Here is a 23,961-nt window from a genome sequence, read left to right as displayed (position 1 = left end):
ATGAAATTGAAAAACCTATATTTGAAACATCACACAGTCAAATATAACATTAAAAACATTTACATCATATAAAATTTATTTAATAAAAATAATAGATAAACTAATTAGTTATTAATTATGCATCAAATAAACACTCAATAAATACAAAATAAATAAATAAATAAAATCCACACAATATCCAACAATTGAATTATAATCTAATCATGTTGCCAAGAATCTTTGAACAATGACCATGAAAACTCTAGGAAAATTTTTAATTATCATTTTTTATTGTTTCATCATCAAGCGTATAATAAGTTAGTTAAAATATAACATTATTATTGTAGTTTTTGATTAAGCAAAAACAAGTTTTGAGGGGACCCGAAACCCATTACATTAGAAGCCAAAGATAAAGCATTAAAGCAACTAGACCAAGACTATCAACAAAGAAACAAAACAGACTACTACTGATAAAGACAACAAAGACACCGCAACCAAAGAAAAAAACAACAAAAAGCTAGCGAGGTGCTAGCGAGCACAACAACAAAAAGATACCAAGACTAGCTACATGAAAATATTGAGGCCATCAGTAGCCTCTTTCTCCAACATCATCGTGGTCTTTGCAACTTCCTTGAGGTCAAGAAGATCCTGAGGCAAAGGGGCCTCCACAGCCTTGGTGCTTTGTTTGGTCCTCCTCGAAGTGAGAGGTATATCCTTGGAACTAGAAAACCCAACATCCTTCTCCAGATCCACAAAGTTTATGTCATTATGTGTAATGCCCCGTCAGGAACCCTAAAGGAAAAACATCATAATCTATGCAACTAAGGGTGAAATAATTTTATTTTTTTTTAAATTAAGTGCATGAATTTAAACCTTAGCACACCTAATAACATAGCGGAAGTCTAACACCTGAATTTCCTAAGGGTTACCAACGAATATTACTTCGTAAATTTTTAAGATAAAATTTCCACAATGAAAGAATCTAAAATACTTTAAGCAATCATATATTATATACAAAAGAATTAAGTAATTGAAATAGCATACATTACAATATTTCTTTGCTTTCAATATTCGAAAATACATGTTTTAAAAAAAGAAATTACATCATGAGCTATAATGTTACAAAATGAAAGTTACATAAATTTTATTTTCAAAACCTCTAGTTTTCAACTAAATAATGGATAGGAATAAGAGTCGGTACATGAATCATGATCCAAGAACATCAGCGAAGTCCTTCCTCGCTTGAAGATACATACCAGAACATCCGATGGGAAGTGACACTACCACCCAGCCATGTGATTCCGAAAGGGAACCACCCCACCGTGCTGGAGATAGTAGATAACCCTCAAGCAAGCAAAATGAAACAAGAACGAAAGGACTACAAGACTCCACTTACAATCATGTGACGCAACTCACAAAACACTAGTGACTCTAAGGAGAAAGTGTCATCGCATGTCTTACGGTGGATACCATGGTACAACCTCCATAGGTCCTGACCCCCATCCTGGGTTATCCTGGTAACCTCTCCCGAACCTCCGATTCCAGCTAAGACTCATGCGGACCTTACCAATCCTCTCACGAAGACAAGGTGATAAGTTTTCCATTCTAGGCCTTCTCGCTACATTATGAGTCCTGTACTAGCACTCACCTATGTGCGAGGCACATTGTTTTATTTAACTTTTATTCTACCCTTCCCTAGTCATTTATTAGATTTTCACTTTCTTAACCAACTTCCAACAGGTTATCCTGTTACCACTTGGGGTATGGCCCCCGCTCGAAAGCCACTCTCTCTCTTAGGACACTATGGGTTAGTTCTATCTACAGAACTCTATGGCGACACAGACAGCCATTCCCAATCTTGACCTACCTCGAATGAAAGATACATAATTACTAACCTAAGGTTGACCATTACGAACAACTCATAGTGGCTCATTTCTTTAATGTTATACATCTAAATAACTAGCCAAGACACAGTACACAAGACATACTGACAACATGACTTAATGTACTTATTTGCCACCACCATATAAAACAAGGTAATCTTACGTACCAACACCTATCACAAAATTAACTTGCAATACGAATATATGTTGTCAAGACACGAAGAACAATATGGTCGGTATAACACAGAATTTTACACTTATTGACAAGTTTAAGAGTTCAATTACTCTTGTTAACTACTATAGGTATGCCACCTTAATAATTTCCATTTATACCATAGATGAAGATTAAAATAGATATATATATTTCATCAAGGAAGTCTTACAATAAGACATAATACATTTCTTCATAGAATAATGTCTTTATTTTTATTTATTTATTTATTGTTTTTACACTAGAGTGTTACATCATTCTTCCGGAAAATACAGAGAAGTGCACTCGTCAGACTCTACATGATCTAAAGGAGTATATCCTTCCGATTTGCTTTCACTCAGGGGAAAGTACCCCACAGACTCATTATCACTTAAGGGGGTATACCCCTCTGACGAGTCAGAACTTATAACTATCGGCTTTTCTGGCGAGCACTCTAGCTTAGGTTCTTTCCCTTTTCCAACAGTAACTTCTTTAGTTGGACTTTGAGTAGGACCTTTATCTATCTCTTTGCTCTCTTCAGGAGCTGGGTTGTCCTCCACAACAGGTTTGACAGGTGTCAAAGAATCTTTCTTGACTTTTAAGTAGTGAGCATAACCTGCTACGGATTTGTGAGCTGTCTATTTAACTCGCACCATCTCTATAACGTATCAATAGTAAACTATTACTTCCTTGACTCTCTTAGAGAAACGTCTAATACATCTTAATAACTAGGTTTTGAACGCAACCATACATTTCTTCCATATAATAACAAGTGTGAAATTTGAACTTAAACACTATTCCACTTCTATAGTCATAACATAATCACAACTTCTATTATATGATTTTATTTAACAATCCCTAACGATAAATAAAACATAACCATAACTATTTCATAAGCAAGACAATAACATGACATATAACAGAGATTGTAAATATTAATGATCGTAAACTAAGAAATTTCTGACCTAGTTGAAGTGTTGATCAATATGCAAGACCTTAACGCCCGCTCGCCGATAAATGTGCCTTGCTTGTGATCCTTTTCACCAATACTTTCCAACTCTATCAAAAAAACAAACAAACAACTCTCTTGATACTATCAAAACACTATCCTCTCTAAACAACTCGCTTGATACTATAAAAGCACTATCCTCTCTAACTCTATTCTTCTTTCTACAATCCACTGTCCTTCCTTGGATGCCACAAATGACTTCTCTGTCTTTCCTCTCTACTCCCACCCCTATTTATACTAAAAATCATCCATCGCTTCTCCTAAATATGGGGCTTAGTAATAGTTATTGACTAAAACTCTTTTACCTGCAACTCTTCTTGTTTCTCCACATAAGGAGTCCATCTCCCGTTAACTATAGTCTTTTGCGCTCCTTGATTGTGGTTATAACAATTATCGGCTGGGTGGAGAGATCGGTTCATTACTTCAATCACTGATGTGTTTGCAAACAGCGACTTGTGCGTTTAATCTGCCAGGTCTGGAGTCAATTAAGGTTTATGTTCCAGTCTTCACCTTACGTGCCATTCTATTCTCCTCCTAAATCAGCCAATCTGCAGTTGAATGAAATGAGTTGCAGCTCGTGGAAGAGTTCGGGCATGGAGAAGTGATTGTTTATCGCTCTGAACAGCGAGAGGTGTCATTACCCGCTAACTGAAGTGTAAATGCAGGAAACCTCACATTGCTCGTTGGCTGCAGTGTTAGAGGGAGTACATGGTATAAGAAGGAGGAGGGTAGTCGGTGGTAATACCGACCCCTCCCTATATTAAGGGGGGTGGTCGATATTACCATCAACCACCATTGACCAAACTTCAAACTTTAACCCCCGCCACCTCCTATCAAGTCGAATCTGTTTTATTAGTTTAAATATAATTTCATTGTTATATTTTAATAATTAATTAATAAATTTCATTTTAATATTTAAACATTAACCTTCCTAGCAATTTTACGTTTAAATATATAAATATATACTTTAATTTCAAATGCTTATAACTAATGATTTTTTTTAATATAGATTTATATTCGAACAATCGAATTATATATATATTTAATTCATTTGAAAAGCTTATTAAATATAATATATCTATAATTCTAACTTTATACATGCATAATCCAAAAACACAATAACCCGATGGGCGATATCAACTACCGATAATACAATCACCTTATCTTAACTCCAATAACTACTTATAAGTGACTATTGCCTTCCGAGTATATTATGTCCTTACATATATTCAAACGATCGAATTGCAACTATCGAGCTAACAAGTTGATAAAATTCATATCAACTCATACCAAGATATTAACTCGTCCTTTATAAACAATATTAAGTCACTAGATCACTTGATTCTTTTTCCTCCAATTACCAAAACTACTCTTTACTCTTATAGACGTAATAAACGTAACAATTACCAATGACATACAAAAATTGGGAGCACTGGACACGCAAACTGAGCAAGCATCATGCGACTTTTATAAAGATCAAACAATAAAATATGAAGACCAAACCAATTGACAGAATGACTAACTGAAGGCACTCACTCGAGTGTAACTGACTAAAAATAGGGTCAACTACTATCTCCTTCACTTCCATCGGAAAATATAAGGCACGCTCAGACCTGTGTAGCTAGGTGGAGACGATACCCCGTACCTACCCGGTACTTGTACCTGCAACATCCTGCATCACCGACCACACATGCATATATACATATATAGAAATTTCAACATACACACCGATGAAGGAGATTCGCGACGTTCCCTGTCTCATCGAGATGAGTGAAGGAAAATCGTCCCGATGCATCCCATACACTCGCATATACACAACACACAGTGCATAGATGAAGTAAAGCGTCAGTACATAGCAATGAACCATATAATGCCATAAAACGTAAGTACATAAATACTGCAAATAAATCATATGTCTCATAATCAGATAAAATATGGAACAATGTTATATAATTCTAAATAACAAATGATAATGTATCCACTAAGAATAACAAGAACAAAATATCAGTTCAAATGAGTAAGGGTACTACATTCTCCCCCCCAAGACTAGGCTTACTCCTGGAAGCCTAAAACAAATATGAATATAACTCTCTCATCTTCACTGCATCCTCCCAAGTTGCCGAGGTCTCATCATTTGGGTCCCATAGGACCCTTACCTGGTCGATGGTGCGACCTCTGAGGATCAAATCCCGACGCTGAAGAATGCGCACGGGTTCCATGGAAAGCTACCCATCCTTGACCTGCAAAGAGTTCCAATCAAGAACATGTGTCACATCAGGGTGATAAGGTCGAAGAACTGAAACATGAAAGACATCGTGGATGCGGGATAGACTCGGTGGCAAGGCAAGACGGTAAGCAACAGGACCTATCCTCTCAAGAATCTCAAAAGGGCCTACAAACCGAGGCACCAACTTAGAACCCTTCCCATAACAGATCGGACTCTTCCGTGGATGCACTCTCAGAAACACATGGTCGCCAACAGAAAATTGACAATCTATCCTATGAGCATCTGCATACTTCTTCTGCCTATCCTGTGCAGCTACCAAATGCTCTCGAATTCGCCCCACTTGTTGCTCCATCTCCCGAAGAATATCCGGACCTATAAGCACCCTATCCTCTAACCGATCCCAACTCAAAGGAGTACGGAAAGGATGACCATATAATGCCTAAAAGGGGGACATACCTATGGAGCTATGATATCCATTGTTATACGCAAACTCTACAAGGTAGATATAGTCCTCCCAACACGACTGCTGGTCCATAACATACATGCAAAGCATGTCCTCCAAAACCTAATTCACTCTCTCTGTCTGACCATCCGTCTCTGGGTGATAGGCTGAACTAAAGTTCAACTGAGTTCCCAAAGCATGCTGAAGTGAGGTCCACAAAGTTGAAGTAAAGACAAGATCTCTATCAGGGATGATCCGCCTCGGAACCCCATGCAGTTTCACTACTTCTTCCAAGAAGACTCGTGCCACCACCGTTGCTGTATTGGAAGCTCGAATAGGAACGAAATGAGAAATCTTAGTTAACCTATCAACTATGACCATGATGGCATCATGCCGACGTGAAGAGATAGGCAACCCAACAATGAAATCCATGGAAATGATATCCCATTTCCAATCCGGTATCAAATTAGGTTGAAGAAGCCTTGCCGGGTGCTGATGCTCTGCCTTCACCCGCTGACATTCTAAACACTTTGACACAAAATCAGCAATGTCACATTTCATACCTTCCCAATGATAAATTTGTCTAAGATCTGCATGCATCTTCTTGACACCTGGATGTGCCGAATAAGGTGCACGATGGGCCTCAGTCATGATCAAGACGCGAAGACCCTCTAAAGAAGGTACATAGATCTGCCCATGGTGACGAAGAAGTCCATCTGCCTCAAGATTATATCCAGAATATCTTCCCTCTAAAGGCCTTCTGGACTCTATCATGGTTCTAACATCTTGATACCAAGTATCCTGAGGGAGAACTCTGAGAATCCTCTCTCTCAAGTCAACTCCAAGGGACAATATCGAAACTTCATGCCGCCTACGACTCAAGGCATCTGCCACCACGTTCTCTTTCCCCTGAATGTATCGAACATCAAAATCATACTCGCAGAGAAATTCCATCCATCTCCGTTGTCGAGCATTCAAATTTGGTTGTGTGAAAATATACTGTAGACTACGGTGATCACTATGTAGTTCAAAACAACGCCCTAACAAAAAATGATGCCATCTAACCAAAGCATGAACTACAGCTGCCAACTCCAAATCGTGAACTGGATAGTTCAACTCGTGATTCTTGAGTTTGCAAGACTCATAAGCAACCACTCGTCCATCTTGCATAAGCACTGCACCTATACCTTCTAAAGAGGCATCTGTGCATACTATAAAATCTCTAGATGGATCAAGAACTGCCAAAATCGAAGCACTGACAAGGAGTTCCTTCAAGGTACGAAAAGCTGACTCACATTGTTCTGACCAAACAAACTTCTTCCCTTTCCGCTATAGAGAAGTGATAGAGTGACCTATCCGGGAAAAACCTTGAACAAATCGATGGTAGTATCCGGCCAAACCCATAAAACTCTGAACTTCAGAAACGTTGGTTGGCACTGGCCAATCAACAATGGCTTGGATCTTTGAAGGATCCACGGATACACCTTCCCCTGAAACTATATGACCAAGATAGTTTACCTTTGATTGAAAAAAATCACACTTTGCCAAATTAGCATAAAGTTGGTTTTCCCTCAAGCACTGCATTACTTGTCGTAAGTGACCTTCATGTTCTTCCATAGTTCTAGAATAAATTAATATGTCATCTAAGAACACAAGGACAAAATGATCAAGGTAGGTGCGAAAAACCCCATTCATGAGGCTCATGAAAACTGAAGGCGCATTTGTCAACCCAAATGGTACTACTATGAACTCATAGTGACCATAACGAGTGCAAAATGCTATCTTATGAATATCTGCATCCTGGATACGCAACTGGTGATATCCAGATTTTAGGTCAATCTTAGAGAATATCTTGGCTCCCTTTACCTGATCAAAAAGATCATCAATACGAGGCAAAGGATATCGATTCCGGATGGTTACCTTATTCAGCTGTCGGTAATCAATGCATAACCGAAGAGAACCATCCTTCTTCTTAACAAAGATAACAGGCGCACCCCAAGGAGAAACACTAGGACGAATAAATCCCTTGGCTAACAATTCTTCTAGTTGTAACTTCAATTCACTCAACTCCTGAGTGGTCATTCGATATGGAGCTCTCGAAATAGGTTCTGCACCAAGAACCAAATCAATGTGAAATTCTATGTCTCTCTTTGGAGGCATACCAGGAATATCTAATGAGAATACATCAGCATACTCTTGAAGAATAGGGTGACTATCAAGAGCGATTTCTTGACTCTTTAACTCATCCATGTCCTCAAGAGTAACTGCAAAAAGCTGACACCCTCTACACATGCACCGCTTAAGTTGCATAGCAGAGATCATACGTAAGGATATTGGTCTCTGAACTCCAACAATTTTCACTTCCTTGCCAAGGTCATCTAAACACTCCACTGTCTTCTTGCGACAATCTACATGAGCATTATGAGAAGATAGCCAATCCATTCCCAACACAACTCCATAAGAACCCAAAGGAATGACTCGAAGGTCAACTGAAGTAACTATGGTTCCTAGATTCAACTCACAACTGGGGATAAAGGCATCTACAGAAACATGGACACTTGTTGCCAACTCTACTTGCCACCTATTCATCTCCTTAGCAGACGTGAGTCCACACTGCTCCACAATAGACGAAGAAATGAAAGAATCTGAAGCTCCGGAATCAAAAAGTACAGAGATAGGGATACCACGCAACATACCTGTTTCTTCTATAACTGTACCTTGATGATCAGCTTGGCGGTTATCCACCACTGCGAACACTCTGTGAGATCTGCCCGCATCTCCCACTGTAGGCTCTGACGCTGCCGTCCGTTGACTACCTGTGTTGTGGAAACGCTAAGGACACTGCACAGCTCTATGACCATACTGCCCACAAGAGAAGCAAGCTCCTCTATTACTTGTCGGACCACTGGATTGCTGATAATTTCCCTGGCTAGGAGCATGAGATGCACTTTGCAAGGATTCCCCTGTAGGGCCCTATCTGCCCCTCTGCCAATTTCTGTTTTTCTTAAATTGAGCATTGCCACCCTTCTGGCTCTGGAACTATTTTGGTTTTCATGGTTGTTGCTGCTGTGGTCCACCCTTAGCAGGTGCCTGAGGAGTTCTAAATGGTGCAGCTGACTGAAACTGATTACCACGAGCTCTATTTTTAAATGAAATTTATTAATTAATTATTAAAATATAACAATGAAATTATATTTAAACAAAAAAAAAAGATTCGACTTGATAGGAGGTGGCGAGGGTTTAAGTTTGAAGTTTGGTCAACGGTGGTCGATGGTAATATCAACCACCCCCCTCAATATAGGGAGGGGTCGGTATTACCACCGACTACCCTCCTCCTTCTTATACCACGTACTCCCTCTAACACTACAGCCAGCGAGCAATGTGAGGTTTCCTGCATTTACACTTCAGTCAGCGGGTAATGACACCTCTCGCTGTTCAGAGTGATAAACAATCACTTCTCCACACTTGAACTCTTCCACGAGCTACAACTCATTTCATTCAACTACAGATTGGCAGATTTAGGAGGAGAATAGACTGGCACGTAAGGTGAAGACTGGAACATAAACCTTAATTGACTCCAGACCTGGCAGATTAAACGCACAAGTCGCTGTTTGCAAACACATCAGTGATTGAAGTAATGAACCGATCTCTCCACCCAGCCGATAATTGTTATAACCACAATCAAGGAGCGCCAAAGACATCAGTCGCTGTTTGCAAACCCTAAACCCTAAACCCTAAACCCTAAACCCTTACGTGGAGAAACAAGAAGAGTTGGAGGTAAAAGAGTTTTAGTCAACAACTATTACTAAGCCCCAGATTTAGGAGAAGCGATGGATGATTTTTAGTATAAATAGGGGTGGGAGTAGAGAGGAAAAGGAGAGAAGTCATTTTTGTGGCATCCAAGGAAAGACAGTGGATTGTAGAAAGAAGAATAGAGTTAGAGAGGATAGTGTTTTTATAGTATCAAGAGAATTGTTTAGAGAGGATAGTGTTTTGATAGTTTCAAGAGAGTTGTTTGTTTGTTTGTTTTTTATAGAGTTGGAAAGTATTGGTGAAAGGATCGCAAGCAAGGCGCAGTTATCGGCAAGAGGGCGTTAAGGTCTTGCATATTGATCAACACTTCAAATAGGTCAGGAATTTCTTAGTTTACAATCATTAATATTTACAATCTCTGTTATATGTCATGTTATTGTCTTGCTTATGAAATAGTTATGGTTATGTTTTATCGTTAGGGATTGTTAAATAAAATCATATAATAGAAGTTGTGATTACGTTATGACTATAGAAGTGGAATAGTGTTTAAGTTCAAATTTCACACTTGTTATTATATGGAAGAAACGTATGGTTGCATTCAAAACCTAGTTATTAAGATTTATTAAACGTTGCTCTAGGAAAGTCAGGGAAGTAATAGTTTACTATTGATATGTTACAGAGATGGTGCGAGTCAAACAGACAGCTCGCAAATCCGTAGCAAGTTATGCTCACTACTTAAAAGTCAAGAAAGATTCTTTGACACCTATCAAGCCTGTTGTGGAGGACAACCCAGCTCCTGAAGAGAGCAAAGAGATAGATAAAGGTCCTACTCAGAGTCCAACTAAAGAAGTTACTGTTGGAAAAGGGAAAGAACCTAAGCTAGAGTGCTCACCAGAAAAGCCGATAGTTATAAGTTCTGACTCGTCAGAGGGGTATACCCCCTTAAGTGATAATGAGTCTGTGGGGTACTTTCCCCTGAGTGAAAGAAAATCTGAAGGATATACTCCTTTAGATCATGTAGAGTCTGACGAGTGCACTTCTCCGTATTTTCTGGAAGAATGATGTAACACTCTAGTGTAAAAAAAATTAAAAAATAAAAATAAAAATAAAGACATTATTCTATGAAGAAATGTATTATGTCTTATTGTAAGAATTCCTTGATGAAATAAATATATCTATTTTAATCTTCATCTATTGTATAAATGGAAATTATTAAGGTGGCGTACCTATAGTAGTTAACAAGAGTAATTGAACTCTTAAACTTATCAATAAGTATAAAATTCTATGTTATACCGACCATATTGTTCTTCGTGTCTTGACAACATATATTCGTATTGCAAGTTAATTTTGTGATAGGTGTTGGTACGTAAGATTACCTTGTTTTATATGGTGGTCGCAACTAAGTACATTAAGTCATGTTGTCAGTATGTCTTGTGTGCCATGTCTTGGCCAGTTATTTAGATGTATAACCTTAAGGAAATGAGCCACTATGAGTTGTTTGTAATGGTCAACCTTAGGTTAGTAATTATGTATCTTTCATTCGAGGTAGGTCAAGATTGGGAATGGCTGTCTGTGTCGCCATAGAGTTCTGTAGATAGAACTAACCCATAGTGTCCTAAGAGAGAGAGTGGCTTTCGAGCGGGGGCCGTACCCAAAGTGGTAACAGGATAACCCGTTGGAAGTTGGTTAAGAAAGTGAAAATCTAATAAATGACTAGGGAAGGGTAGAATAAAAGTTAAATAAAACAATGTGCCTCGCACATAGGTGAGTGCTAGTACAGGACTCATAATGTAGCGAGAAGGCCTGAAATGGCAAACTTATCACCTTGTCTTCGTGAGAGGATTGGTAAGGTCTGCATGAGTCTTAGTTGGAATCGGAGGTTCGGGAGAGGTTACCAGGATAACCCAGGATGGGGGTCAGGACCTATGGAGGTTGTACCATGGTATCCACCGTAAGACATGCGATGACACTTTCTCCTTAGAGTCACTAGTGTTTTGTGAGTTGGTTCATATGATTGTAAGTGGAGTCTTGTAGTCCTTTCGTTCTTGTTTCATTTTGCTTGCTTGAAGGTTATCTACTATCTCCAGCACGGTGGGGTGGTTCCCTTTCGGAATCACATGGTCGGGTGGTAGTGTCTCTTCCCATCGGATGTTCTGGTACGTATCTTCAGGCGAGGAAGGACTTCGCTGATGTTCTTAGATTCGTGATTCATGTACCGACTCTTGTTCCTATCCATTATTCAGTGAAAACTAGAGGTTTTGAAAAGAAACTTTATGTAACTTTCATTTTGTAACATTTTAGCTCATGATGTAATTTCTTTTTGAAAACATGTATTTTCGAATATTGAAAGCAAAGAAATATTGTAATGTATGCTACTTCAATTACTTAATTCTATTGTATATAATATATGATTACTAGAAGTATTTTAGATTCTTTCCTTGTGGAAATTTTATCTTAAATATTTAATTTACGAAGTAATATTTGTTGGTAACCCTTAGGAAATTCAGGTGTTAGACTTCCGCTATGTTATTAGGTGTGCTAAGGTTTAAATTCATGCACTTAATTTTTTTTTTTAAAAAAAAATTATTTCACCCTTAGTTGCATAGATTATGATGTTTTCCTTTAGGGTTCCTGACGGAGCATTACATTTGGTATCAGAGCCAAGTTTCAACACTGGGTACTTTGGGTTTGTAGTGTGCCTATTCAACTTGATTTTTATTTAGGTCTTAACATTTGTGTTTTTCCTTGTTTATCCTTGTCATAAATCTGAATCTTTTTTCTTTTGTGGTACTGAATCGTAATAAACGTAACAATTACCAATGACATACAAAAATTGGGAACACTGGACACGCAAACTAAGCAAGCATCATGCGACTTTTATAAAGATCAAACAATAAAATATGAAGACCAAACCAGTTGACAGAACGACTAACTGAAGGCACTCAACCGAGTGTAACTGACTAAAAATAGGGTCAACTACTATCTCCTTCACTTCCATCGGAAAATATAAGGCACGCTCAGACCTGTGTAGCTAGGTGGAGACGATACCCCGTACCTACCCGGTACTTGTACCTGCATCACCGACCACACATGCATATATACATATATAGAAATTTCAACATACACACCGATGAAGGAGATTTGCGACATTCCCTGTCTCACCGAGATGAGTGAAGGAAAATCGTCCCCATGCATCCCATACACTCGCAGATACACAACACACATTGCATAGATGAAGTAAAGCGTCAGTACATAGCAATGAACCATATAATGCCATAAAACGTAAGTACATAAATACTGCAAATAAATCATGTCTCATAATCAGATAAAATATGGAACAATGTTATATAATTCTAAATAACAAATGATAATGTATCCACTGAGAATAACAAGAACAAAATATCAGTTCAAACGAGTAAGGGTACTACATTATGCATCTTCTCCAATCTAGCCACCATCGCCGACATATTGGTAGCAGACACTCTCAACATAGCCGCACTATTCTCCATTATCTTCCTGAGTGCAACCTCAAATTTCTGCATTTTCAGGTTAATCTCCCCAAACTTTTCATCATATCTTTCCTTAAAAGCTTAATAGCCTCCCCATTTTTCTTGAGGCACTCCAACATCATTCTTTTTTCATCTTCTTTCCATAGGGTGCACTAATTGCTCTAAGAAGCACATCCTTTCCCCTTTTCCTTTATTCTCACCCAACCCTCTTTCTCCACAACCCCTTCAACCCCTTCCAACTTAGCTAAGGTAGTTCTATGCTTAAAAATTGTTATTGTAGTTGTCTCGAAAGTTCGAACTCTTATATAATCATTACCTTAATAGATTTTGTGCTTTCATTATAGACCATTAAATTCATAAATTTAGACCACCTTTATTTATAAGTTTCATTAACTTAGACCCACCTAATTTTTTTAAAAAGATTTATCAATTAAAAAATAAATAAAATCTTTGCTTATCCCCCTTTCAATTCATGTCTATAGCGATTGTGATGGTGATTAGCACAAACTTTTCCCGGAAAATAACAATGTTCAACTAAAGCGTCCTATTTTCACACTAGCGCGGGGGAATCATAACAAATTCACATCGAATCCGATCTTTCCGCGATGCAGCTATTATTGTTTGAATTCGTATGTTGGTACTGTTTTTAAAGTTTCAGAGACAGTACTTGGAACGGCAACGACCTCCATTGCATTTACATTTCAGCGAAATTTTTTTTTACCATGTCTACAGTCACACAACAATTTTGTAATTTGGTACTATATAACCTGCTAATGCTACAATTCCAAACGCACTTGTTTCGAGTTCAAGAATGGCTGCAATTATCCTTTCAATTGTCTTCAATCTGCTCCTGCTTCTCAATCCAAATAAAACTCAGGTATCCCATGGCTCCCATGCCCGTACATCCAATTCTTCCGACGAGATGACTCTCTTGGCTTTCAAATCTGCAATTGCCTACGATCCTCTCAATTCGGTCACAACTTGGAGCAAAAATGTCTCATTTTGCAAGTGGGTCGGAGTCCTCTGTTCTTCTCGCAGGCACAGAATTGTTTCTCTCAACCTGCACAACATGTCTTTGGAAGGTACCATATCTCCTCTTGTTAGCAATCTCTCGTTTCTTAGGACTCTAGATCTTTCAGTTAACAGTCTTGGTGGTCACATTCCCTATCAGTTAGGAGGGCTTTCTCACCTAAGGAAGCTTTATTTATTCTCCAATCAACTTCATGGTTCAATTCCCCTGCTCTCTGTGATATCCACACTTTACGAGTCATCTCACTCCTGGACAACCATTTGTCTGGAAATATTTCATCACAATTGGGTTTTCTCCCAAATTTAGAGTTGATCGTCTTAGGTCACAACAATTTGACTGGTACAATTCCCAACTCCTTGGGAAACTTATCCTCTTTGGACCAGCTGGATTTGGGAGAATCAATTTCATGGCACAATTCCCTGGGAATTGGGAATGCTTGATGAACTAAGTTTGCTTGCCTTGAATGCAAACCATCTCACAGGACAAATTCCTTCCTCCCTGTCAAACTGCACATTCCTAGAAGTATTAGATATAAATGAAAATAACATAACTGGAGAAATTCCAGGTGAGTTGTTCTCTAAGACTACCAATTTGATGGAGTTATACCTAGCTATAAATCAATTGACTGGTAGCCTTCCTGTCAGTCTCTTCAATTGTAGTCAACTCGAACAATTAGAAGTATCCGGCAACCGGCTGAGTGGAATTGTGCCCACCGAATTAGGAAAATTGTGCAGACTGATATGGCTTAATTTGGGTTATAACCAGTTTACTAGCGGGAGCAAATCAACCTTAAGCATTCTTACTGCTCTCACAAATTGTTCTCTTCTGGAAGTTATACTATTATCAGGTAAGAATTGGATTTGGATGGAAACAAAATAACCGGGGAAATCTTTCCATACATTGGAAACCCAACTAATTTAACTATATTAAATTTAGAACAAAATCTTCTCACAGGAGTAATTCCCTCCAAAATCAGCCAGCTTCAAGGTCTAGAGCAGTTGTACATAGCTTCAAACAAATTATAAGGAACTATTCCGAGTGAGATGGGAAAACTCAAAACCCTCTGGGCTCTCGATCTCCAAGAAAACAAGCTTTCTGGTTCTATTCCTGATTCTCTTGCCCACCTCAAGCAGCTAAGATATTTGTATCTTAATAACAACCAGTTATCAGGAATCATACCTCCAAGTTTGGGCGAATGCTTGAAGTTGGAAAACCTTGAGCTTTCATACAACAATCTCAGGGGACATTTACCTCCACAGGTAGCAGGACTTTCAAATTTATTAAGGGGTTTCAATCTTTCAAACAATTTGTTACAAGGCCCCTTGCCTTTAGAGCTCAGCAAACTTGATAAGGTTAAAGCTATAGATATTTCTGCAAATCAGTTCATTGGACATATTCCCTTTGTCCTAGGAAGCTGCGTAGCACTTGAATATCTGAATCTTTCATGCAATCAAATAGAAGGTCTAATTCCAGAGTCTCTTGGTAAACTTCAGAATCTACAGAATTTAGATTTCTCTTCCAACAAGTTGTCAGGAAGAATACCAATGTCCTTGGGAAATCTCAAAGAGCTTCAGCGCCTCAATTTTTCTATGAATAGGTTATCAGGGAAAGTCCCAAAAGATGGAGTTTTCAAAATTCTTGGTCCATCATCCTTTATTCAAAACCCTGGCCTATGTGGGCCTTGGGTAAAATTGCTAGCATGCTCTGCTCTCAAACACAAAAGGCATACTCATCTCAAAAGGGTAATCATTACTATTGTTGGCATTGCAACTTTGGTCATCTGGTGGTTGCTTATGAGATTCTTATGTAGACGCTACTGCAAGAGGCACCCTCTGATCTCTTTTCCCTCTAGATTGGATCACCAAAAAATCCTACTTTCAGAGCTTACCAATGCAACTGATGGATTTAGTGAGGCTAACTTGTTAGGAGTTGGTAATTTTGGAAAATTGTACAAAGGGGTTTTGAACGATGGCACAATGGTTGCCGTCAAGGTTCTTAGTTTGCAGAATGAACAAGTGTCCAGCAGTTTTGTTAGAGAGTGCAATGTTTTGAGAAGAGTCCGACATCGGAATTTGGTTAGAATCATAACCACTTATTCCGATCCAGATTTCAAAGCCTTGATATTGCCTTTAATGCCAAATGGAAGCCTAAATAAATGTTTGCATCCTGAAGGTCCACAAAGTTCAGAAGGGCACATGCCTAGATTGGATTTAATTCAAAGGTTGAATATAGCCATAAACATTGCACAAGCCTTGGAATATCTCCATCACCATTGTTTTGTTCAAGTCATTCACTGTGATATAAAGCCCAGCAATGTGTTGCTTGGTGAGGACATGACAGCTTATTTAACAGATTTTGGCATTTCAAGGTTAATATCTGGAAACTCCATCAATTCATTCACTTCTACAGATACACTAAAAGGATCCATTGGCTACATGGCTCCAGGTATGATATTTAAGTATTTAGCATAACAAATGCTCAATTTCCTTTGTTTGATTTGTTTGTTGCAAGAAATTGGGAATTGAAAACTTACAATGAGGTTGACTTGAATGTAGAATATGGAGTGAGTGGGCGGGTTACTACAAAAGGAGATGTCTATAACTATGGAATTATGTTATTAGAGATGGTAACTGGAAAGAGGCCTACAGAAGACCTATTTGTCCTATTTGTAGAAGGAATGAACATGCAAAAGTGGGTAAGTAGGAGCTTTCCAAATACAATAGCAGAAATTGTTGATAGCAGTTTACTGAATGGTGTTACAAGCAGCGCGGAGGACAAGGTATTCAACTGCTTTAGACAACTCATAAGCATGAGTTTCCTTGGCACAAAATAATCTCTTCAAGAAAGGGCAAGTATGTTAGACATTGTCAAAATATTGCATAGCATCAGAAGCACTTTCCTTGGAGTTCCTTCCACTCCAACATTCCATATAGATTTATCATCTTTAATTTCCAGCACAAGTATTTTAGGTACAAAGGATGAAAGCCAAACTTCTTCATTTTAATGTCGAGAAGCTTCCAACGGATAATAATGTAATAGTTGGTGTACACCTTCCAAGTTTCCCAGTTGTCCGGGCTTGTTTTGGGATTAAGACTTTTTGGTAGCAACATTCAATCATAAATTCTATTGTTTAAAAGTCTTGTAGATATGCAGAACTAGTTACTGCCCATCACAATAATAGCATGTAATAATCTTTTCACTTTGTCAAATGGAAGACCTTAAACCTCTGCAGATTGTTTGTTATTAGATGCATCCAATGTCTCAATAACAAATAAGGTATTACTCTCAACATTCTGTTGTTATTTTGGGCTAAAACTTTTGTAGTCTTCAACTAATTACATCTATATTTCTTCCAGCTATTTAAATTGCACCTTTTATGACAAGCTACTTTTTATTACCACATGAACTGTACCTCTACTTGCTGGTTTTACTCAGAGGTTCAATTATCTATGCTAGATACTTGAAAGAAATGTCTTCTTGATGTCTTAAAAGAATCAATGGACAACAGAGATTCGGTGGTAGACAACAAGAAGGAATTCTGAATTCTGAGTTGCTTAAGCAACGCAATATAGCATGCAACAACAATGTGGCAAATTTTAACGAGCTTCCTCAGATTCCTTAATAAACATAATTAATTTTTCTTTAAAGAATAGAATTTGTTTGAACTATATAATAGTTAACTCAACTGATTTTATTTTTTTTAATATATAAAAATATTGATTTCTTATTCTTATTTATTCTTCTTTATTTTTTATTCGATCACATACTCAGGTACATCTATCCAAACGAGATAGGCATCCATCCAACTGGGATGGGCATCTAACCATACGAGTTAGGCATCTATCCATACGAGACTAGGTATCTAACCATACGGGTTAGGCATCTGTCCGTACGGGACAAGAGGTTTCATCTATCCAATCCGGGATATGCATCTACCCAAATGGGGTAGGCATCTATTCATAAGAATAGGATATGCTCTGGCCAGAGACTTTAGACTCATCAAGACCATCTGGGTCTTGAGCCACTCTCTAAAGACTACAATCCCCTACTAGGAGTGCACTGAGATTGTCGTCCTTAAGAGTATTAAAATAATTACACAAACAAGCTTGAGTTCTGCCTCGGAATTTGGCCTAAAGCCTCGGGAAGTCAAGCGAATCCATACGGGATTCCTTTTGAGTATGCATTGAATTAATTTTAACCTTTCAATTATTATTTGCACCATTTGATTAAAAGACCAAGGAGTTTCAAGAACCAACTACTCACCCATAACCAAATCCTAATCCCCATCCCCAAACGCCTGAGTACAAGGGACAACTTTATCCCTAGACTGCCTTCATTCTCGTTTCGACATGGGATCAAGGCGTAAAGTATGTAGTTCTGGTTTTTAACTATGGTTTAATGTAAACTGTTTGGTGGGTACACAACCCTTTCTAGGGTCAATGTCCCAGACAGTTTCTCTGCGGTTGCTACCCACGATGGTAACTCTATAGAAAAAAAAGCTCAAGATGGCCTTTTGCTTGTGGCCTAAACAATTAAATCCTATTTCCTATTAAATACGTGACCCTTAATCCATTATCATCTATTAAAATCATCAAGATAAAATAAATTTTCAAGATCTTCACACACATCCAAACCCTAATGGGGTTATCTAAAGTTCAACTGATCGGATGTAAATTCATTTAAAAATTAATCTTTTTAGATTATCGATTCAAGGGGGATTACCTGCCCCTTGGACTTTAACTTCCAAATGGCCCTTATTTGTCCCTGACGATTTAGAGGGACGATGCCATATACGCCGTTATTGCAGCTTTATTAGGCTTTAAGTGCAGTAGTTCAACACGACGACATTACCCGTAAGTGTGACCCAGAGGCACTATAGATACCAAACGTTGCTAATTTTTGGTTTCAATTCCTCTTGTTTAGTTATCTAACTAGGAATTTAACTTTGAATTCATAAATCTTAAATGAAGCAATATACCAATACAATTATGAAAAAGAAACTATTATATACAAGGAATTATCGCTTGAATTTAAAACTAAAGTATGAATTTTACGTAATTGAAAGGAACATAAACAAATCGACTACTTGGAATAGTATTTTCTTCGAATGAAAGTTATGATAATTAAAATTCGAAAACTTGAACTAAATACATGAAATTACTAATTGCTTGGAAAGCATGATACTTTCCAAGATAACTTATGAAAATGATTTGAATTACTTGCAAGATATAATTGTTTTGGATAAACCATTACACAATAAGTATGAATCCTAGTACTGATTTGTTGGAAAAAAAATTAAATGATTGAATAGCAAGAATTTGGAAATGATAACACAAATTTAAATGTGAACCCTAATACTTGAAAGGTACTAAATTGCTTGAAATAGAATTTAAATTATCAAATAATTATACTTTGGAAAGGAATTTAATACTCACTTGTTGAAGAGAAAATGAAACAACTATTCAACAATAAGCTTCAAATTAACCACATTATTCTTAGTTACTAATTGTTTGAAAAAGAGATTAGAAAAGAGTGTAAACACTTGCTAGTTAACCAAGTAAATAATACTAAGTCTCTTAATAAACAATTCTAATCAATAAACTTCTAGTTGCTTTTGAGCTAATACCCTTGCAAGATTATAAAGTGATGACTAATTACTCCTTCCACTTGAAGTAACGTTAACCTTGTCGCTGGATGCATTCTACAAATAATAACTTTATCAATTTCAAATACTTCGAAGGGAGCTAATGTTTGCTCCTTAAATTACCCTCAATTAGAATTGTTATTTAATTTCTAAGTGATCATGTAATAGGTTTCTTGAAATTCATTTGCTAAAACAATTTCGGTTTTGAATAAACTCTCTTTGCATCCTAATTAATACTATTACCATATGAATATTTAACTATGCAATTTACCTCTAAATTTAATGTTAATTAAATTTATCCTTACTAATTTCTTGTATTATTAAGTGTGTAATAACCCACTTAACTTAATCCAAAAACTCAACTGTTTTTTTTTAATAATATATAAAAATATTGATTTCTTATTCTTACCTATTCTTAATTATGTTTGATTCAATCGCATACTCAGGTACATCTATCCAAACAAGATAGGCATCCATCCAACCGGGATGGGCATCTAACCATACGGGTTAGACATCTATCCATACGGGACTAGGCATCTAACCATACACGTTAGGCATCTGTCCATATGGGACAAGAGGTTTCATCTATCCAATCCGGGATAGGCATCTACCCAAACGAGGTAGGCATCTATTCATAAGAATAGGATATGCTCTGGCTAGAGACTTTAGACTCATCGGGACCATCCGGGTCCTAAGCCACTCTCTAAAGACTACACTCCCCTACTAGGAGTGCACCGAGGTCGCCGTCCTTAGGAGTATAAAAAAATAATTACATAAACGAGCTTGAGTTCTGCCTCGGAATTCAGCCTAAAGCCTCGAGAAGTCAAGCGAATCCATACGAGATTCCTTTTAAGTATGCATTGAATTAATTTTAACCTTTCAATTATTATTTGCACCATTTGATTAAAAGACCAAGAAGCTTCAAGAACCAACTAGACTCACCCATAACCAAATTCTAATCCCCATCCCAGAACGCCTGAGTACAAGGGACAACTTCGTCCCTAGACTGCCTACATACCCGTTTTGACACGAGATCAAGGCATAAAGTATGTAGTTCTGGTTTCTAACTATGGTTTAATGTAAACTATTTGGTGGGTACACAACCCTTTCTAGGGTCAATGTCCCAGATAGTTTCTCTGCAGTTGCTACCCACGATGGTAGCTCTATAGCAAAAAGGCTCAAGATGGCCTCATGCTTGTGGCCTAAAACAACTAGGTCCTATTTCCTATTAAAATACGTCACCCTTAACCCATTATCATCCGCTGAAAGCATTAAAATAAAATAATTTCCAATATCATAACACACAACCAAACCCTAATGGGGTTTTCTAAGGTTTAACTGAGCGAATGTAACCTCATTTTAAAATTCGTTTTTTTAGATTATCGATCCAAGGGGAATTACCCGCCCCTTGGATTTTAACTTTTGAATGACCCTTATTTCTCCACGGCGATTTGTAGGGACGATGCCACAGACGTCGTTGTTGTAACTTTATTAGGCGTTAAGTGCAGTAATTCAACACGACGTCATTACCCGTAAGTGTGACCTAGAGGCACCATAGATACCGAACATTGCTAACGTTTTTGGTTTCAACTCCTCTTCTTTAGTTGTCTAACTAGGAACTATAAAAGTTAAATAACATTATACTAAAACAACTATGAAAATATTGCATGCAAAGAAAAATTGTTTCAATTTCAAAAATCAAGATATAAATTTCACATAATTGAAGGGAACATTTGTAGAGAAAAATAAACAAATTATCTACTTGGGAAAAAAAATATATATTATTTCTTTGAAGAAGAGAGACTAATAATGAAATGTAACTTGCATGATAAACAAACAATTATTCAACTCCTTGGAAAGTAACTTGCATGATAAATAAACAAGTGTTCAACTTCTTTAAATAAGAAATTTGTTTAACTAAACATTGTATTATTTTGTAAGAATTGTTTTAAGGAGACTATAAATCTAAACACACCTAATTGGAGGATAAATCCTTTCAGCTTTTAATTCTTGGCATCTAAATATGTAAATAATAAGCACTCATATAACTTATATACATTATATTAAATAATTCAAAGATTAAGGTTCCCACTTAGACAATAATTTAAATAATTTGAATGGAACTTATATTTCATTCAATAATAAGTAAAATGTTTAATTAATAATATTCTATTTCATATGTTATTGGATATTTTAACTACAACTCATCATCAACCTATTACTTGTAAATACCTCCTTATCCATTTATATCCAAAATATAATAAGCATTTAAATAATTTAAATGTAAACTCCACATAATAAGTAAACTTTACCAACAATTTCTCAAATATAAAAAAGAAATAAATTCTCTTTTTCTTTTATTTTTAAGAAAATCTTCAAACACTTAAATTAAGATTATTCTCTCTTTTTTTTATGAGTATAATTTAATAATTGATTTTAAAATTTATAGCTTTAATAGGGAAACTCAAATAAGAAAGTTTTAAAGCTTTATAGATAACTTACTAATTATCAAAAAGGCAATTTTTCAAAACAATTTTATCCCTTATCTTTTAAATTTTAATTTTCAAGAAATTTAAATAATAAGTCGGGTAAAATCATTGGTTCAAAACTATTGGTGTGAATTAGAATTAAGGGTGTTAATATCTTTTTATAAAACAATCAATTAATTTAATATAGTTATGATAAAATTAATTTTATACAAGAGAACGTAACAACCAACCAAATCAATGGTAATTTTACCAATTAATTGATTTTTATTTATTAAATCTAATTTTATGTTTATCAAAAAATAGATTACTTAAAATTTGTCTTAAATAAAATTGTCTTCACAAAATAAATACCTTCATGAAATTATTTTAAATTGAAGAAAATAATTTCTTTTTTTTCTAGTGAATATTGAAATTTAAACTAAACAAATTAAGTAAGCAATCTCAACCCTTAGATTAGATTTAATCTTAGCCCTTAGATGTAAAGTTCACCCACAACCCTACAATCTTTATACTAATACTAAAATTTAGGGCTTTTCTTTCATTTCATTGTTGTGGGTCTTGCAAGGAAGAACGGAAGAAGAATAATGCATTCATAAGAGTTCCACAAAATCTATCCTGCCTATCTATGAGTTTGCAACTCCTAAGAATGGTGAAGAAGAATGCATATAAAATAGTTCCACAAAATCTACCATGCCTATCTATGAGTTTGCAACCCCTTGTCATCAATCAACTTCCTATTTGAATAAAACCCTCTTAACAGGACAATTCTTTTCACTCTTATTTGTTGGTTAATATATGCAAATTATGCAGATTTTTGAAAACCCTCTTGCAAGGTTTGAATGACTGATTTAGTTGCAGATTTTCAAGTTTAATTTGCTTGTTTTTTTTTTCAAAGAATGCTTTAAATTGTTGTTTTTTGTTTTTTTTTAGTTTTTGTGTGTGTGGTTTGGTTCTATTTGAGGCTACAAACAAACCTCTCTAGAGGCCTATGCAAAGCTCCATTGGGGCTACAATATTTCTGTAATCTTTCAGAGGAAGTCACAGATACCCCCCCTCTTATAGGGTTGACATGCAATTTTTATTTATTTATCTAATGGTTTTCGTTTATTAAATTGTATTCTATTTTTTTTTCACTAATTTATTTATTATTTTTATAATCACTGTTATTGATTTTGTCTGTTATTGTTGTATCATATTATAAGTGAATGGAAATAAAAAATTAAATTTGTACATATCTAAGATTTATCAAATCTAATATTGTTTTCTTGTACATATACATGTATATCTATTCAACCACATAATGCTAATCACAACATTGACTTAATATGAAAATTACTAGAATTATTATACATATGTTCTTCTTCTAAATTTTATATATACAATTTGAAATAGATAAATAAATGAACAATTACTTAAACTCTTATGCAATACATGAAATAAAAATAGATGTATACAATTTCAATATTATAATACCCTTTCATTCAAACATAATTTATTTGGGGTTCAAATATTAATTAATTTAAGGGAATAAAAGGTATTAGCATATCATAGAGACTTTTTCACTTTCAAGTAATATTGCAATATATAAACTATTCTGGATGTAAATTAGAAACATATGAAGTAGAATTTATTTTTGAGAAAGAGGAGAAATGAAACCCTTATATTATTTAACTCATTCCCTTTCAATTTTTTTTTGTTTTAATTTTTTTAAAAAAAAATTTTAAAACTATATTTGTCCTCTTTTTTTTTCTAATAAATTGATTATTTTTGGCACTAATATTTTAGAATGAATTTATTATATATTTA

At 36.1% G+C, this 23,961-nt stretch overlaps 1 protein-coding gene across 1 annotated transcript; it reads left to right on the top strand.

Annotated features, from left to right (window-relative positions):
* The first annotated feature begins 13,803 nt into the window (after nt 1–13,803).
* On the top strand, nt 13,804–17,274 carry LOC131033801 (putative leucine-rich repeat receptor-like serine/threonine-protein kinase At2g24130). Its single transcript, XM_059217611.1, has 4 exons — nt 13,804–14,074; nt 14,357–14,895; nt 15,048–16,467; nt 16,578–17,274. The coding sequence occupies exons 1-4, from the start codon at nt 13,804–13,806 to the stop codon at nt 16,853–16,855; spliced, it is 2,508 nt and encodes an 835-aa protein (XP_059073594.1). The 3' UTR covers nt 16,856–17,274.
* The last annotated feature ends 6,687 nt before the right edge of the window (nt 17,275–23,961 follow it).

The sequence above is a fragment of the Cryptomeria japonica genome, chromosome 3, assembly GCF_030272615.1.
Source record: "Cryptomeria japonica chromosome 3, Sugi_1.0, whole genome shotgun sequence".
Lineage (NCBI taxonomy): Eukaryota > Viridiplantae > Streptophyta > Pinopsida > Cupressales > Cupressaceae > Cryptomeria > Cryptomeria japonica.
Note: the sequence above shows the minus strand (reverse complement) of the source record. Positions and strands in the feature narration are given on the sequence as shown.